At 25.9% G+C, this 19,270-nt stretch overlaps 1 protein-coding gene across 4 annotated transcripts in view; it reads left to right on the plus strand.

The window, feature by feature from the left end:
- LOC122854453 (glutamate receptor ionotropic, kainate 2-like) overlaps positions 1-19,270 on the plus strand; it is a 55,588-nt gene that overhangs the window by 7,313 nt on the left and 29,005 nt on the right. For all 4 annotated transcript variants that reach the window (XR_006373963.1, XM_044155110.1, XM_044155109.1 and 1 more), the window contains 2 exons: positions 46-268; positions 14,318-14,479. Coding sequence is in view for 3 of the 4 variants with exons in the window: in XM_044155110.1 (XP_044011045.1) it covers positions 172-268; positions 14,318-14,479 (259 nt within the window). In the remaining variant the exon portion in view is untranslated. The remainder of the gene's footprint in view (positions 1-45; positions 269-14,317; positions 14,480-19,270) is intronic.

Here is a 19,270-nt window from a genome sequence, read left to right on the forward strand (position 1 = left end):
TATTTTTTTTTCAGATATTACATATGTATGATTTTTTTTTTCCAGGTTAATGTAGATGTGCGGCGCTTTGACACCCTTTGAAAGGGGGTTGTAGCGCTGCACTGCGTCAAAATTTTGACGTGTGCTTGCAAGCGCAAAGACCGCCAAGGGTGAGCGTTTTCGAGATGAGCTATGAAGTGTGCCCTAGGCTGTTTCCTAGCCATCATCATTGTACAATTGGCCCAGAAAAATATTTATACTACAGCACTACCACCCATCGTCAAGATTGGTAAGTTTTTCTTAAAAAATTTATTATAATATCTTGCTTATTTTATTTAAAAACAAAAAAAAAACTCATAGAAAAATATCGTGACTAGATATAAAAAAATATAGCTTGTGTAATTTGGATTTAATTATTGATGAGAATTTAGTCACACTAGAGAAATCGTAGATATTACAGATATTTGAAACAGTGCGGTTAAATGAAGAGCAAATATGGTTTGGTGGCTTGGTTTACCGTAAACTATATCTATATAGGACACTTGTGTTACAAACTATAGATGCTTCTGAATGCCATACCCATTTACTGGCTATTAATTTATGAGCATTTAAACATTATATGCGTTTTACCCACGTACGTAACCACTACTGTTATAATAATAATGTTTCATGATGCTTCATGTCAATCATTGTGATGACCCAATGCTTTTTGTCCTCCAATCAATATGACAATTGATTTATGCGAATACTTTCAATATCGTTTTTATTTTTAAAATTATTCCTTTTATTTAAATTATTATGCTATCTAATTATACAATATTTGGTATTCATAATTGTATAAATTTTCATTAAATAGAATTATGTATCATTTATTTTATTTCATAAAATAAATTTCCATCTATAATTGTCAAATAACTTTTCATCAATTTTAAAGTGAAATTATATCATTTAAGTTATGAAATGCATAATGAAATTATTAGTTAATAAATTGAAATTATTAATACATTTATTGCAATTAAAAAAAAGCAAAAAAAGTTAATTATAAATTAATATCAGTGCATCCAATATCGGTAGAAATAATAATTAGATTTTGTGAAACTTTTTATTGATTTATAAAATACAAAATAATTTGATATTTATCTTTTTTTAAATATATATTTAAATATTGTGTTGTATTTTGAATATTGAAAAAACAAATATAAAAAATTGTGCAAATTTTGTTTTTTTTTTATTCATAATAAATGAGGGTAAAGAGGGAATGAAATATCGAATTTCAAATGAATACTGACCAGTCCGGAAAACAGCTACTGTCTAGTCAACCATATATTCTTTATTATGGTTTTATGTCATCTATATTTGTGTATACATTTATCTCAATGTTGATATTTGTCACTGAAAATAAATTCATAGGATAAATAGTAATTTTTCAAATCGATATAGGTGATTTTTCATGATTCATTGACAAAAAATTTTTTAGCTAAACCCTCTGAGAATTCGACAATTCTATTGGGATTTTTAAATTCAATAATAAACAGTCATATTTTACTTGCTACTTTTATTATTATTATTTTTTTTTATTAAATATCAAGAGACTCTGTAAAGTATCCCTCAATTTTTTTGTACAACAAAATATATCAATAATTATATAATTAACTGTCTCATGGGTTGATAAAAGCTTTTCTAAATTTAAAAGTAATTGATTTTTTTTATGGAAATATTCCTAGAGTTCAGTAAAAAATTATTAGTAAACAATGAAATTTTTTTTTAGTTTATAAAAAAAAATACCTAATTAATTCTTTTTTAAATTTAGTAAAAGAAAAATATATTTTTTGACTTGATTTTTATCTGTTTATTTTAAAATTTTATTCTTTTATTTTACAATCGTTGATGATTATGATGTAGATCTTCAATTTATTAACCTTGAGTTGAAAAATTCCCAAGAGTGTTGTATAGTTGACAGTTGAAGTAACGTGTTACCAAGGGAATATGATAAATCTAAACTTAATTCACCAAAATGTTTATCTGCCTCCGGGATAAAAGACTGTAGTAAAACGACCCAAGAAGGAGTCATGATGTCTCCTTGAATTTCAAACTATTTTTCATTCTATACTGTAGGTGTTTGTTTGAAAAATAAACAAATATACAAGACACTCTGAACCCTTGTCACTATCTACCAAGATTTATAGTCACACTTTACGACAAAAAAAAAAAAATAAAATATAAACTATTCTAATAATAATAAAAACAAATAAACAGTTAAAATGTTTTTCGTTGAAAAAACTAAAATAAAAAATATATATGCATGGATTTTTTAAATCTCAGCACGTATATTTTTTTTCGTAATTCAAGAAAAGTTTTAATTTATAGAAAAAAAAAAAAACCTTAATGAATCAGGGAATTATCAAAAATTCAATTTTATCTTTTCAATTCAATTTATGGATAAGCCCCTTTTAGAAAATTCAATTTACCATATAATTTAATTAAACCACAGATAAATTTAAAATTCAAAAGAAAAAAAAAAACAATAAATAAAACAATCATATTAGTTGATATTTTATTTCGAAAAATTTTTATATAAAGAATATAAAAAAAAATAAATGAAATTGAAAATATTTCTGTGCCAAATGTGCTTAGAATTTTTGCTTTTTTTTTTTTCTGTTGTTTTATAAATATATATATATTTTTATCTGATTTTATATTTCTGTCGAGAAAATATTGAGGAAACTAAAGATTGGCATGTGTTGGTATAAAGACTAGATATAACTTTCATCGTTTTGTCACAATGCGAAAACTTTTACCAACTTTTTATACATACGCATACAGTCGTTTATTTTTTTTTTTATTATCTTTCTTACACAAATAGTTTACTTGCCTCTGAGTCACCCTCTTTATGTCACCTTTAATTTCGTCACTTCAGTAAGACTTTATCAAGTTTTTTTTTTTTCAAATAGAACAAAAACAAAAAAAGCTTCAATCTGATACAGTAAAATAATGTTTTCATCGACTGTAGAAACAAATAAATAGAGGGAATGTCTTAATATTATTAAAGTGATTTTTTTTCAACTCAATTTTATTCTCAACAATGTCATTAAACTACCCACAATTATTTTTTTTATTTAAAAAAAAAGTTATAGATAAAAAAATAATCTTTGTATCATACCAAAAGAAAAATCTATCGTGTTTTTTTCTTTAGTGAAATTAAATTATTTCATTATACTGTCGACGAGCTGAGTTTAATTTTGTTCTTTTATATTTTCTATACAAACACAATAAAACTACAATTTTTAATATTACATTATGTCACAATTATATTGTCAAAAACATACATAGAATGACAAATAATATTCACTACATTAAAATATATATTTTTATTTTCATGACAAATTTAAACATACACATATAAAAGCAATTTAATTAACACAAATACTTTCCCACCAAGTTATGTGAGAGAATTAATATGACATGTTTACATAATTTAACGATGGTGCAAAATTTTATGTCACCTTTAAAAATTTTCATGAATGTACATATTAATTTTAATCCTTAAAACACCGTAAATCAGAAGCACTCTAGTGGCTTGATAATCATCCTGAAATTTTGACAGTTATATCACGTAATATTAGAGAAATATAGATGATAAAAAAATGAATAAATAATTATCATAATAATTTAACAATGCAAACACGATATAAACGTCATTCATATATGCGATTTTTTTTTATATGCAAGTGGTTGTGAACAATGGAAGCTTGATTCTTCAATGTTGAATATATTTTATTTTATATATTTTCAAACTAAAAGAATTTTTCAGGCAAACATGTTAGTAACCATGGTAACGCTTCAGCAAAATATATTCGAATTATTTTATCTTTTTTTTTTTACTCACTCTTTCTTCAATGTCTTTTGACTCACTTTTGTAGATCGAGTGAGAAAAATTCTATGAGAGATAAACAGGAAAATGCTTTTAATAATTTTGTGGTGTATTTTTTTTTTTGTTGTTGAGACAATAAAACAAAATTAGAAACAATAGTATACAAAGAAAAATGAATTCAGACAATAAAAAATACATAGTATAAAAAAAATTAGTATTTTTCAAGAAAATCAATAAACAAAAATAAGAAAATTAACTGTAATGTTATTTAAATTTTTTATTGTCTCATCAGCTTATCATACATGAACATGAGTTTTTAAATTTCAAATTTTTTCTCTTTTTTTTTCTATACCAGTGTTTGGGGTTAAAAAAAAAATAAAGAATTTCGACTTATTTAAGGAAAAAAAAAATTCAAAGTTACGATCACATTCTCTGGGGCATCGTATCCAGAATGTTGTTAAAGTAAACCACCAACGTAGCCTCTCATGAGGAAGTACAGACTTTTCTATAGTCATATATACAGATAATAAAATGTGAAGACATTTATCTCGTAATATATTTTATTCTTGATTTTTATATTTATATTTTTTTTGTATGTTCACGTGGAAATGTATTATTTTTATAAAATAATATATACCGTTTTTCTCATAATTTCATTTTTCAAGATAAACATCCTGAAATATAGTTGATAATAATAAGCAGCATATACATAAATATTTTTTTTTTTTTATTTATATAATTTTTCATTTTTGTTGATTACAATTTTTCTATTTTACTATTTTTTTTTTTTTACAAAAAGAAATATTTTTAAATTTACAAATGTACCATTCATATTTGAAAATTAATTTTCACAACGTAATGCTGTCTTTGACACTAAATGAAATGATATTTTTACAGAAATTTAATTTTGAACTTTTGAATTTAATTAATATATAGTATAGTAAAACCTTAAAGGATGAAAAATGACTTTCAAAGGAGCTTTGTAAAAGTTTAATTCATGCGTTTATTAAATCTGTTGACTCAAAATAAGAGACTCAATGATATCAAAATTCTAGCGAGTAAACAGAATATGATATTTAAATTTGATTCAAAGCACAAATTTAAATGTGATAATACTGAAGGGAAAAAAATTAAAATTTATATTTATTTATTTACTTTCCATCATGGAATTTTTTTTCTTCATTCACATGTTAACCAAAGTAGCCTTGGGGAATGACATTTTATATATGTACGTTTTCGCACTCTCGTACTTTTTTTCTTTGCGCCAAAATGACATAGATATTCTTCATCGTGCCTGGAAAAACCCAACGATGCCAGATGAATAAATTTTGTGGTTTGGAGGGGTATATGAGTAAGTGGGTGGGAAGGTGGGTTATCAGTACTCATAACTCACTGGTGTTTCCAACGTCTGTTATCCATTTTTTTTTTTTTTTTCACGACAAACCCTCGTGCCTTATTTTTTGACCTTTTTTTTTTGCTTTATATTTTTTTCTTCGTTTTTTTATTCAACTATTTTATACTAAATTTAAATTACCAAAGTCAATCATACGGTATTTTTTGTCACCCTTATGGATTTTATCTTTTTTTCGGTACTCAATAAAATCTTGTTCTATTATCTTTGTTTTTTTTTTTTTTTTATTCATCTAAAATTTAACCACTGTTCCTCATTCTCGTTATTGTGTTATGCCATGCGTGGATTTCAAAATGATTAAATGGAAAAACTTTTGGCTCGAGACAACTTGGCGAGACAGTTTAAGGCAAGTTGGCGTCCTTCTGACCCAACACACTGTGAGATACACAGAGTTAAGGTTACCGATAAAATGAATCTAATAAATAAAATCCAACTGCGTGCTATTTGGTGAAGCCCCGTCGATTATTTTCAACAGTCTTTAAATTGTCCATGCACATTTGATGGAGTAAAAGCTTGTAGCTGAATGTGGCTGTCATTCGTTTTTTTTTTTTTTTTCTAGCAACTTTGACAAGTTGGTTAAAGTTTTTTTCAAATATGAAATACTGACCACGATTGTTGAAATATTATTAGCTTTGTTCTGTTTAGAACTGTCTACATTAAAGTTCTAAGAGTTTCAAAGAAAACACAAAGTTCAAGATACAACCCAAGACTTATTTTTTTTTTTTTTCTCTTTTAATGGAATTCTGATTTACAATTTATTCTTTTGTGCGGTATTTTGTTCTTGACTTGTAATTTATTCAAAAAATATATTTAATTTTCCTATTCAACTATTTTTTTTTCTACTTTTATTTTATAATAACTCAGTTATTTTCTGTTAATTTTTTTTTAAAGCTTGTTTTCTGGCATCTAATCATCAAATTGATTTGAAATTTTCTGATCTTAAATGTGTTACTACACTAGCCCTGGTGTTAATACTGAAATCAATTTTGAACCCAGTGACTTGAAATCAGTTTCGCAATATTCACTGGGTTTATAGTTTTCCCTTTCATAAATGACTTCCGTAATAGTAAAGGAAGTAGCCAAAGATAAAATACTACTTTACAGATAAGTTTCTAACCTCAAAATATATTCTCAGTATATTTAACACGCTTTCAAGAGTTTCTATTGTCTTAAAGTTATTCAATTTCTTACTTGTCATCATATCATTATAATGAAATTTCAGATTTTAGTAGATTTAACATTTTCCGAGTCTTGTTGAGTCACTCAACAAGTTAAATTCTCGTTTCGTTTGATACGTTGGTTGATTATACTTGTACAGTAAAATAATCAAAATACACATAATAAAATTTTATTTTATTTTTTAAATTCAGCAATAAAAAATTATAGTTTTATGTTGTTAAAAAAGAACAAGAATTGAGTTGACTCTATAGGTGAGTTGAGTTGTAGTGCGGTATATAATAATTAGAGCAATACATGAGGGCAGTTAATGCGATTATACTCAAGGGCTTCAGCCAACTACCTCACTCTTGGGACCTTCACGGGATTTCTTGCTTATTGTCTGTGGCATTCACTGACTACCATTTCACGCGATTCCACTTGCAGGTAAAGATACTGAGTACTGAGTTAACAGTGAAACATTAAAACTGACAGAACATGACTTGGGTAGCAACATCGTAGGGACAAATGCCGCTGAAAACAAGGGGATCGATCTTGGACATTTTTTTTATTTTTATTTTTTCTTACTTTATCTGACAGCCAACGAGTTAGTTGGTGAATAATAGCTTATTTGAGGTTAACATGAACAAAGTGGATAGATTGTTAAATCGCGTTAGTGAGTTAGAACACTGAACTACAATATGACGAGGTGACTGTCTTACGCAATGCGTCATTTTTTATTTTATATAAATTTTTGATCATTTTTTTCTTCTAACTATACAGCAAATTTTTTTTTTGTCTCGTTTTTTAATTAATGACGACAAAAAAAAATTTAAAAAACGTATCGAAATAATGAACTTAAAACTAATTCAACTTACATTTTTAAATTGAAATTTCATTGTATTATATAAATATATTTTTTTTTTTTTTGAACTCTTCATTTAGCTTGATGACTTAGCAATTCGTGATCTATATAAGAAAAATTTTATCAGAAGCTATTTTTAGAAACTCTATGTGGTGAAAGCGTACGTGACGATCAGAAAATTATACGTTTCTCTCTATACATATAAACCTATGAGTATATATATATTTTTTTCTCCCTTGATCAATGTGTCTACCTCACACTAATTGTCTGTGGTAACTGGCTAAATTAAACCCTACCTTCAACCAATTGATGTTTCGATTCTGTGGTTCTATACACTCCAGTCTATGTTTCATCACACCTTTGTCCTGATAATCAAATTACAATAACAAAACACAAGACATTTTTACAATGAAAAAATAGAATAAATTTAAGAAAAAAATAAATAAAATTTTCAACGATAATTTGAGAGTACTGAAACCATGGCAGATGAGTTAATGGTGAGGTTTGTAGAAATGCAAATGAGGTCACTCACTAAAAATGAATACGTCGTTGCCCACTGCAATTAACAAACCAGCTTGTAGATCGTTATAAAAATTAAAATAAAATCTACAGTAGTTTTACAGTACCATTTATGTTTTGTATTTTGCAAAATTTTGAACAATGTTTTTCTACATGTTTCCAAGTGAGTGCATATAGTAAAAACAATTATTTTTCAATATTTATTTAGAATTAAACTCTACTCTTACAACATCTTTCAATCATAAATAAATAAATAAACAAAAGAGATTGTTATGAAAATTTTACTTAGCAATGCTAAGATCATAATGAGTTTTAATAAAAAAAAAAAAGTAATATAGAGTATAAGAGAAGCAAACTGTAGGAAGGCCACCAACAATATCAAGCTTGCCATGGGTATATTCAAGTTTACGCTTGGTTCGTGACTGGGTACATATTGTTGAATAATTCAACAGTCCATATTTTCTCAAATTAAGTAAATGAGCTGTAAGGGTGCGTCATAAAATACCTCAGTTCATCAAAGATATAAATTACCACTTAATTCATTTCAAATTTGTTTTTTTTTTTTTTTTAATTAGTCGGAAAAAATACTTGTGTGATATGGTCAGTTTAAAAATATTAGTCGAAGCACGTTGCAATTCCAGATAAGATATCAATTACCTGAGAATTTTTCTTATCGTAAACTTTATTTTTTTTTTTTCTTTTATCTTTACTAATTGTCGGAGTCATTTGTTTTTTTTTTTTAGGATATTTTTTTGTATTTCAAGTACAGTGTTCGTTAATATAACAAGTGAAAACCCATCAAGTTGAACAAAATACTAAATAGTATTTAAAAAAAATTTACTACTAGAGTAGTGTTATCGATTCGCATGTGGCTGACCAAAACACAGACATTTCACTAGCGACTCAAAAAAAAAAATATAAAATAATAAAAACCAAGCTTTTTTTTTTTTTTCTGTTACCTTTTTTTTATTTTTTAGTATATATATTTTCATTTTTCACTACCACATTTTACATGCCCATGATAGCTATCAATTTTTTGTGCCTAAAGGGAAATGTGGTTCGTTTGTCAGATCAATTTTTCGTAAGCCACTCATTTTGTACCACTGTCACGATCAATTTTTTTTTTTTTTTATATATTCATTTTATATATTATATATATTTCTTTTTCGTCATGAATTCACATTTATATTTTTTATTCACCTTTTTTTATCATCATCATTATTATTATTATTTTGCAAGTTTTATTGTTATTCGATTTGTTCGGTGAGCCAAGCAAAGCATATATTATTATTTTTTATTTATTTTTTTTATTTTTTGCTGAATTGAATGATGCGTGATGGAATAAAAGGACATAAGTGCCTTGATACATTCGATATTCATGAGCAATAAAAAAAAAAAAAAAAAAAGTAATAATAAAAAACGAAAAAAAAAGTCGTTATCGTTATCCGAGGTTAAACGAGCTGTCTATATTCGTAAATAAATGGGAATGAAATATAAAATATAGAAAAATTGTGTGTGTGTGTGTGAGAGAGAGAGAGAAAGGATAAATGATTCTTATATCGTGTAGTCGATTGAACTTGGTGAGAGAGTATATAAATGTAAAGTCAAATAAAATCCAGGCATATTGCTACGATAATCATAGTATTATTATATCATTTTATCTGAGGAAAATCTTGTGGTCATACTCAATGCGATGTCCCTTGGGTTCATATGGCTTTTACTGTTGTAAAATCTACCCACTCAACTATCTACCTCAACGATGGAATAACCATATACTGATTATATTCTCAAGGGACATAAATACCTGAAATTGACCATCTCATTTTTATATTATATATATATATATATCTGAATTTTCATCCACTCTGTACTCTTTGATTTTCAAAGTTTGATCAATTTAAAATTATTTGTTTTTGAGTTAATCAACTGGGGTTATTCAATCCATGATACAATTATTATTTTTTATTTTAAAATTATGTCATCAACTAGCCGTAAATAACTCAAAACCAATTTAAATGAAAATAATAAATCATCATTTACAATGATGTAGTGGTGAGTCGTAATTGTACAGTTGTGTATTTTGGTTAATCGCATGACTGATTGTGCATCCCGCAGAGCAAACTGAACGTATCCGTCATGGTCATCCAGCTATTGCTAATGACTTGTTTTATTTTATTTTTTTTTTTCTTCTTTTATGTGGCTTTAGGTTTAACCTTTTTTAGGACAGTAGTGTATTTTTACATATACAATGTAAGCTGCTTACATTTTTTGTAAATATATATAAGACAAAATTTTAAGTAGTACACATCAATAGATAGTCCGACAAATTCCCATTAGAATAAATAATATATGAGTCTGTAAATTATGCTACATAAAATATTGTACATATAATTTTTATTTCAATAACGATGAATGAGTATATATCATGACAACTCAAGCCACACAGTATCAATCAATATACATTGTTTGCATTATAATCTAACCAGCATTATTTAAAAAAAAAAATAGTCAGATATTGTTTGAAAAGCCTGTACCCGCACGTGTCGACACATTTCAAATGGTTGGAAAACGTGCTGGCAGTAGCAATGATCAAAGAGAAATAGAAAAAAAAAAAAAAACAAAATCTGTTATCTAAAGTGCTTGATATATAAACATCACGACAGAATATCGGTTTGAAAACCACTTGGCACCTACCGAGCTTACATATACAGCCAGTTGATATGTATGTTTGTGGTCTTGTACCATATCAGATTGAATTAGGACTGTGTTTGAATCGATTCTTTAAAATGAAATGATATTTACCGAATCAACTCTGCCCTCATGCACTCTTATACATTATACTATCCTCTTTATATTTTATATTAAATTATTATTTCTACATGGCATGTCATGGTTTTTTATTTTTTTTTACAATTCGCTGAAATTTTCTACAGCCAACATTCTTGTAAGTTTAGCTCAAATTTTTGAATATTAAATAGTTTTTTTTTTTTTTCCATATTTATTGGCTTTCTTTTCACGTTAAAATTCTCATTTCCGAGATTTATTTTTATTACGTTTTTTTTGCAGTTTATTGAACTTTCTTATTCTTTTTTTTTTACACTTTTTTTCTTTTTGTATATTTAAAAAAAAGCTGTATCTGCAGTAGACAGGTGATATCAAGGTAATCTAAGAGAGGTGACGCCCGACTCTAGAATTATTATGTCAGTATCGATTTTCTAGTAAAAATTTTTACATATTCTTTATTTAAGAACAATCTTAAAACAAAAAAAAAAAAAAGATTTAAAAACTGGTATATATATTTAATTTGCAATATTATTGGTAGAAAGTTATTATGAAAATTTGAAATATTAAATTCATTATTATAACTTTAAAAAAGATACCTTTCAATAACTTGGTAAATTTAAAACTTATAAAATGTATGTTAATATGTTTTTAATTAACAAATTGAATTATAATTAATTTATTTTGTTAATAAGATTGATAGGAGTTCAATTAGTTTTATTGATTCTTTTGGCTTTTATATTTTATTCAAGCTGTATTTACTTTTATTAACCGGATGTTTGCAAAATGATATTTTAATTAAATGTTAAACATATGTCTATATAATGAGGCTAGTTATAAACTCATCCGGTTAATTGAACCTCCCAGGAAAACACAATCAATACAGATGCTAGTTTAATGTATGATCCTTATCATTATTAAATCAACACCAAGACCAAAAACTGTGTTACAATTTTGTGGACTTTTTTACACCCTTTGGGCATGTATTTTATTCATAATTTATTTTTTGAGTAGCTAGCTTCTTCATTCGGGAATTTGTTGCATGAACTTTCGGGCCTTCGTTAACATTTTACTATAGAGAAAAGTTAATGTGCCCACCTCACAATTCCCAGCAGTAAATTTTATGGTAATTTACGGATTTAACTTTACCTAGTCGTTCACTAATCGTATAACGTCTACCTTCTTTATTAAACTCATATAATTGAATTATTATTATTCATGAACGGATTTCTATTGGATTCGTAAATTATTTTTTAATCTTTTTTTTTTTTTCATTATATTACTTATATACGACGAGTTTTGATTAAAAAAAAATATAAGAACTTGGAAAATTTCAGTTAAAAAATTCTGTTACTTAATCTTTTTTATTTTCTTTCATACATAAATTTGGTTATAATAAAAAATATTGCATAACTACTTTGATGATAAATAGACAAACATTTTTGTTTTATAATACTTTTTTCCTAATTTTTATTTTATTTTTATTTTGTGAAAAATAATAATTGACCCACGTTGGGAATTTTTTTAAGAGTAGTTGAAGCCTGTATCTATTTGCTTCTGTTTTTATTTTTTTTATTTTTTTTTTATGCTGAATTACCGCAACATATTCGACAAATACCTGAGGGAAAAAAGCTCAAGTGTAAATAAAACAGAAAAATAAAATCACTTCATTTCAAAATCTTGTCAGAGATAAAACTCATGAAGAAAATCTCAGAAAGCTGTGGGGATAAGCCCATACTTGATTTTATCATACTTCTTATACATAAAAGTATAATTCTATTGAAATTATAAAACTGCTTATATTGTATTTTTATATAGCAAAACTACAAAAATTTTATTACGGTAAAAGTTGGTTTAAATTTTACATAATGAGTATTTCACATCAGTGGCTTTACTGTCAATACAATTTTTTTTGTAAAGTTTTACATAAAAAGTACGCAATGAAGTATTTAAAAAAAATATAAATAAAAAAATTAATGTAGAATATAAAAAGAAAAAAAAACTGAGACGAATAGAAAGTGAATTTATTTCCCCTGACTCACTCTTAACTATAGATAGTCAAGAAAAATTCCCTAAGATTCATATTCACTGTAGAGTTACAATCTCAAAGATGAATAAAGTTAGAGATATACATTCTTACTTCTCGTAAAGTATTCAAGCTTATTTTTTTCTTCACCACTCTCTTCGTTGCCAAGTCATTTATCAACAATATTTTATGTATATAAACTGCAGATAAAAAAAAATACAACTGATTTTTTAAACAAAAAAAACTGCAAAATTCTTGTGAATATGATTATATTTAACTTGCAAGAGTTAAGATATATATGTACTCTTGACATATTTGTTTTGAGATCAACCCCAGTGTGGTTAATCTCAACTGGTACTCAAAAACGACAAATCCCTTGGGAAATTGTTTAAGATCTGACAAGCAAAGACCAGGATAATCCGAGAGTATCAAATTACATAGATAAATGATCATTGGTCAGTCAAAGATGATAGTTTTCACAGAATCAAACCATAACAAACTTGAACAAGTTACTCAAAAGTAGGTGAACTTTGTAAACTTCAACGTGATCATTTTCTTTGATCAAAGCACTATCAAAGCTCATCAACAGGCTTATATTATGTTTGATAAATCAAAAATAAATAAAATACACTGATAAAATTTTTTTTCCATCAAGATAATAATTTTCCATATCTTAAAAGTGATTTTAAATTAAAAGAAAATTTATACCAACTGTATAAACTTTTTTTTCTCTTCTTATACTTTTTTTTTTTTTTTTTCAACTCAATTCAAGAAATAATTATTTCAACAAAAAAATTAATTATACATACAGAAAAACAAGAAAAAAAAAAAAAACCATTGGACTTGTAAAAAAAAAGAGTAAATATTAATTATCAGAAAAAAAAATCTGAATTTAGTCTACACAAGTTTCAAAAGCAATTTATTTTCATACAAAGTCTATCAATTGTTTTTAATATAAAAAAGTAATATTTTCGTGAAGCCTAGGGCTCTTCTGTCTCCATAGAAATCCTTAAGAATTATTATTATTTTTCTTATATAAATTTCTTGATCTTAATCATGACTAAGCTCTTTCGTAAAAACCACAAATGCTATTGCCGCAGGTTGTATGTCACAAATGTGTGAAGAAAAGTAAGATTACATGTAAATAGCTCAAAGCATTTAGGCAATAGACTCAAAATTGAAGTATGTATTCTAAATGAGGCAACAGAATAAGTGACCTACTAAATATTTTCCATTTTTACATACATAAAGGGTTTTTTTTTTTTCTTATATTTTCATATGCCCATAGGGTTGTTGATGTATCCATTTGTTTTCGACATGAATAACATGACTACAAAATATTACTATACACACTTGATAAGTAAAATCAAAATCATGCTGACATAAACTGAAAAAAAAATTCTTTCTAAACAATAAAAAAAAAAAAATTATAAAACTGGTTCAATGTCAATGTCTAACGAGCTGAAACAAGGTCTTTTATCAAAAAATGTATTATTTTAGAAAACTCTTGTAATCAAGATACTTGACAATAAAAATGTATTCATCAGCAGGTTTTAAATGAGCGTATTCAGCTTGTATACACTTGTATACACTTGTATATGATACTCAAGACAAAAAAAAAAAAAAAATGAAAATAATTGTCCTAGTTTTAATATTTTGAAAAATTAATTAAGATAATTATTATAATTATTATTATTTTTATAATTTAAGGTGCCATATTCACTCATGACCAAAAGGATAGCAGCACAGAGCTGGCCTTCAAATACGCAGTTTATAAAATCAACAAAGAGAAGGTCATATTACCAAAAACAAATCTTGTTTACGATATACAATATGTGCCCAGAGATGATTCATTTCATGCATCAAAAAAAGGTTAGTTAATTAATTCAAAAGTATAATTAAATTTAATATTATAAAAAACCTTGGTGAAATTTTTTACAAGTACTGTCACTAATTAGATTCATCTTGTTCATTTGCATTTAATAGAATTTTTAATATTCATAATAAATAATAGCGATGCAATTTTTTTTATTTTAAAATTGAAATAATTCACAGAATAAATAGATATTTCTTGCATAAATAAACTCAAATAATCCGGCAGTTGTAGAGTATTACATAGTAAAGTAGTTGAAGATGTTGTCAAGAGAGACCATTGGTATAAAAAATATGTTATGAGAAGGGAAAATTTATACATCTGTATACCACATAATTTAAGTAGATAACGGTCTACTCGACACACACAAATCCTCACCACTTTCTACATTTCCATTATGTCGTCTTACCGGTAATTCAACCCCTTTTAACTATTATTATATATTTCCCGATATTGAACCATAACTGTAAGTCACTGCTCTTTGTCTGAGTTTCAAATTATATCCTGAGTAAACAATTAAATTTTATTTTTTTTCCCTTTTCTCAAATTACAATTTATTTCATTGTGTTATTATAACATGATTATTTGATTTTATTTGATGAAAATAGATAAAGAAATAATGATTTATAAATTAAGGAACTTTATTTATCTTGAAAAAAATTTATGATATATTAGATTTATGTTTAGATTTAGTGTTAGTTTACAAAATAAAAGAAATCAAATGAAATAAAAGTTTTTCGATTTTCGGTAAATAGAAAACTCATTCATTCTAAAAAAAGATTACCTCTATTTAATCTAATGGACTCTATGTTTTTATGTTTTTATTCTATTCTCATTAGCAATAAAAATCAAATGTAAAAGTTGTGAATGAAATGTTGAAAAAGTTTTTTTTTTTTCTATAAATAATGATAGAATAAAAACAAAAAAATTGCAACACTTAAAAAGCTTTGATTCAACCAAAAGTTTTTATTTTGCTTGGAGATTTAGAATTTATTTTATTTTTTAAATATTAGCTACATATTATTTGAATACTTTTTGATTAAAGTCATATATATTTTATATTTTTTTTCTTATATTGACAGTATTTTAATTGACAAGTTTGTCTTGTCTAAACAAACTTAAAACCCTCGAAAACATTATTGCAAACATGACATGTTCAAACCACCTATCAAATACCACATTTGACACATATAAATTTCGTAAAATACATACCACAATATTTACACCAACATATCCAATATATAGGTTGTTACATTAAAATACAGAAAGTTTCAAGATAGTTGGATGACATTATATTCTGTGTTAGTAACATATCTAACAAATTGTAGTTGAAACGAAACAAGCCAACTCGTTACTACACACATTGCTGACTCAACCTGTTCGAAACACACTTACATTTAAAAATCTCTAGACCCTTAAATAAGTTTTATTATATCAAAAAAAAAAGTATAATAAAATAGAATAACATGATATAATGATTATTAAAAATAAAAATCTGAAAGTGACAGATGAAATAAAAATAAATAAATATTATCATTTGACTTGAAAATAATTTAACAATTTGACTGATTTTATTTATTTATTTTTTTTATTGTCATCACTTGTTAGACAGGTGAAGAAAACGACGTTCTCAAATCAAATTTATCTGTGATACTTTATATTCTCAGTGAAGAATAGTCGACCAATCGAGATAAATATATGTATACAATTTTATAAAATACGTACACTTTGCAAACTCAACAATGAACAATGAATAATAACCAGATCGTGTCTATTTCAAATGTGGTGCTCTGGTATGTGACGTGTTCATAGATAACGTACCTTTCTTACGTATACACTATCACACACGAACACATAGCCACGCATCATGATATCACCAGTCTTTTACTTCATTTTCTCATTCAGCTCATTCTTCAGTAAGATCAAGCTTTTGCAAAATTGCCCACTTTAGCTTACCACCTTGCATACATATGATCCTTGATATATATCTCCAAGCATACCTATGAAAACACTTGACGTTTTGTCGACGTTTCTTAAGTGCATATATACATTTCAAGTATAAAGCTGTTGTCAAATCAAGTGCTCAAAGATTACATTACAATGTGTTGATATATAATGCAAATTTAGCTAACATTCAGTTAGCCTCAGCCTATTCAAATTTCACTCAACCTCGATAATACCAAATTTTTCTTTTATCATTAAATATACTACGCTGCAATTTTTTTTTTTTTTTTCAATTCGTTATCAAACACGTGTTTTATCTAATTGAGAAATTATATAAAAATCTCAAGTACTAAAAAAATATCTTGAAATTATCATTTTTGAAAAAAAGCTCTTGTCATAAATTAATTTATAAATTTGTAATGTTAATTATTAATTAAAAAATTTAATTAAATGAATTTATAATAATTTAGTATGTTTTATTTTCGTTGTAGAAATGAGATGATACTTATGCTCTTTTTGTTACAACAGTTCTAAATAATTTCATGTAACTTGGTAAAATATACGATCGTTTTTTTTTATAATTAGTTAAATTAATGAAATAATATTGAGTTATTTAATCAATTGTTTAATCTTCTAAAAGTATATGGTTACTTTAACGGATTAATAAATTCGGTAATTTATTAGAGTCATCAAAATATACACAGAGCTAACAATCAACTTCAGTTGAAAATTAGAGTGCTTCTTTAACATTGACAGTGATGAATTGTCATCAAATAAAAAACTAGATGTTCTTTTATTTTAAATTTATCCTTAATTTTAAAAATATACAATAATATTTTTCATGCAATTAAATTTTGTTTTACAGTAGTTGAGTGTTTTTGAAAAAGATAACCATAGTAAAGTTTATTCTTGGCATAAAATAACGGCTATCTTTTTATGCTTGAATATGTCTAAGCGAATGTTCACTTGTATGTTAGTTTACAAAATTCACGGATGCATCCATTGTACCAATGAGGAGACTTTTCGGCTATAAATCTATCGTAGTCAAGCCATAGCTCAAGTAGTACTTACTTCTTCTTTTTTTTTTTTCATCTTTTTTTCATATACTTTTCGAGTAACTGTATGAATACAGAGAGTTTCATGCTCCACTGCCAAAATACTTATGTTTTATTCTAATTTCAATACTCAAACAATAAACGAAATAAAAATTTAAAATTAAAATCAAAACTACCAAAAAAAAATTCAATAAATAAAATAATTTATTAATTAAATGAAAAAAAAAAAAACAGCATGATGATATCAAAAGATTCTACCCAAAATATATGTAGTAACTTGAAGATAAAATAAAATAACAACAAAATTTCATATCAAGATTTCATGGTATACATTTTCATTTGGTATAATAAAAAAACTAGTAATAAACTCATAGCACTCACATTTATTTGAAGTTGTTAGATACGAAAAGTCTTTAAAAGCCCAAAGAAAAGTGACCAAGTGTATATATAGAAAGTGAGGAAACACCTTTAAGAGCTCTTTAAAAACGTGTAGTGGCGTGTACTCAATGCTCTCTTTCAGCACTTTTGTTATCTCATTTATCACAAAGAAAAATATATATTAAAAAGGAAAAAAAAAAATTATAGTCCTGCGTTACACAAGTATATTTGACCAATGAAATAATGCCCCACAAAAAGAGAAGATTGATTTTGTTTTTTTTTTCATAGAATCCTTATAACATATTTTTCCAATTGAATCAACAGGAATATCCTTGGATTTAACTTTGATGTTCAATCTTTTTTTTTTTTCTTTTCTATTATCGTATTTTTTTTTTTATCTATATATATAAATTCACACGAGTTATCTACCAATTTTTGATGTTAATCTCTGAGAAAAGAAAATGAAAAAAATTACAATTTAAACAGTTGATGTTTATATAATAATAAATTGGGTCGTTTGATTAGAAATATTTTATCATAAAAAATTTAAAAGCATAGAAAATAATTTAAAAATATTTCTCATAAAGACATTACATATGTAGTCATTCAAACAGCAAATATGGTTGTCTTGGCAACAACAGCATTGGTGGTTAAAGACATTAACTTTATTATTTATTTTATGCAATCCAGCATCATCCACTGTGATTCTCTTTTTTTTTTTTTCTGCCACGTAAAAGATCATAAACAAACATGGCTTACTTTCTATTCTCTCTGTATTTTTATTCATCTCTTTAACTCGTTTGTTGCTTTTTTTACATTTTTATTTTATTTTTATATGCCTTCTCGTTTTAACATTTTATTACCACAAATGTCTCTATGTATATACACAACGTGCTTTATTGGACTGTAATATTATTTCATGATACACTCATAATAATTCTCAAAAAAATAGAAGAAAAAAAGGCAACAAACTAACATAGTCATAATGATGTTGACAGACAATTGAAGACTGAAAAAGAAAATAAATTTTGTATAATAAAAAAACTGCCCAGTATCTCAATGAAATGAAACTTTATTCCAATTTGCATATTCAAAGGATCACAGTTGTGAATTCATTGTTCAGTCAATTCCATTTCCTCAATTTACTCAATGTAAAATTGAAAACCATATCTTTGTTTTTTGTCGATTCATCAAGATTGAAAGGGAGTATAATTATTGACAGAGAAAAAAAATATATAAAATGACTTATCAGAATTAACCCAGGTGTTTCATCATGTCAATAACAAATAAATTGATTATTCTGTTTTATTCCCTGTATACATGTCCAATGTGAATTGTGAACATCAACTACAATAAAGGGTTACAGTTGATTAAATTTTCTTCATTTAACATACACATTGTATCAATTAATTT

This window comes from Aphidius gifuensis, linkage group LG4 (genome assembly GCF_014905175.1).
Source record: "Aphidius gifuensis isolate YNYX2018 linkage group LG4, ASM1490517v1, whole genome shotgun sequence".
In the NCBI taxonomy this organism is placed as follows: domain Eukaryota; kingdom Metazoa; phylum Arthropoda; class Insecta; order Hymenoptera; family Braconidae; genus Aphidius; species Aphidius gifuensis.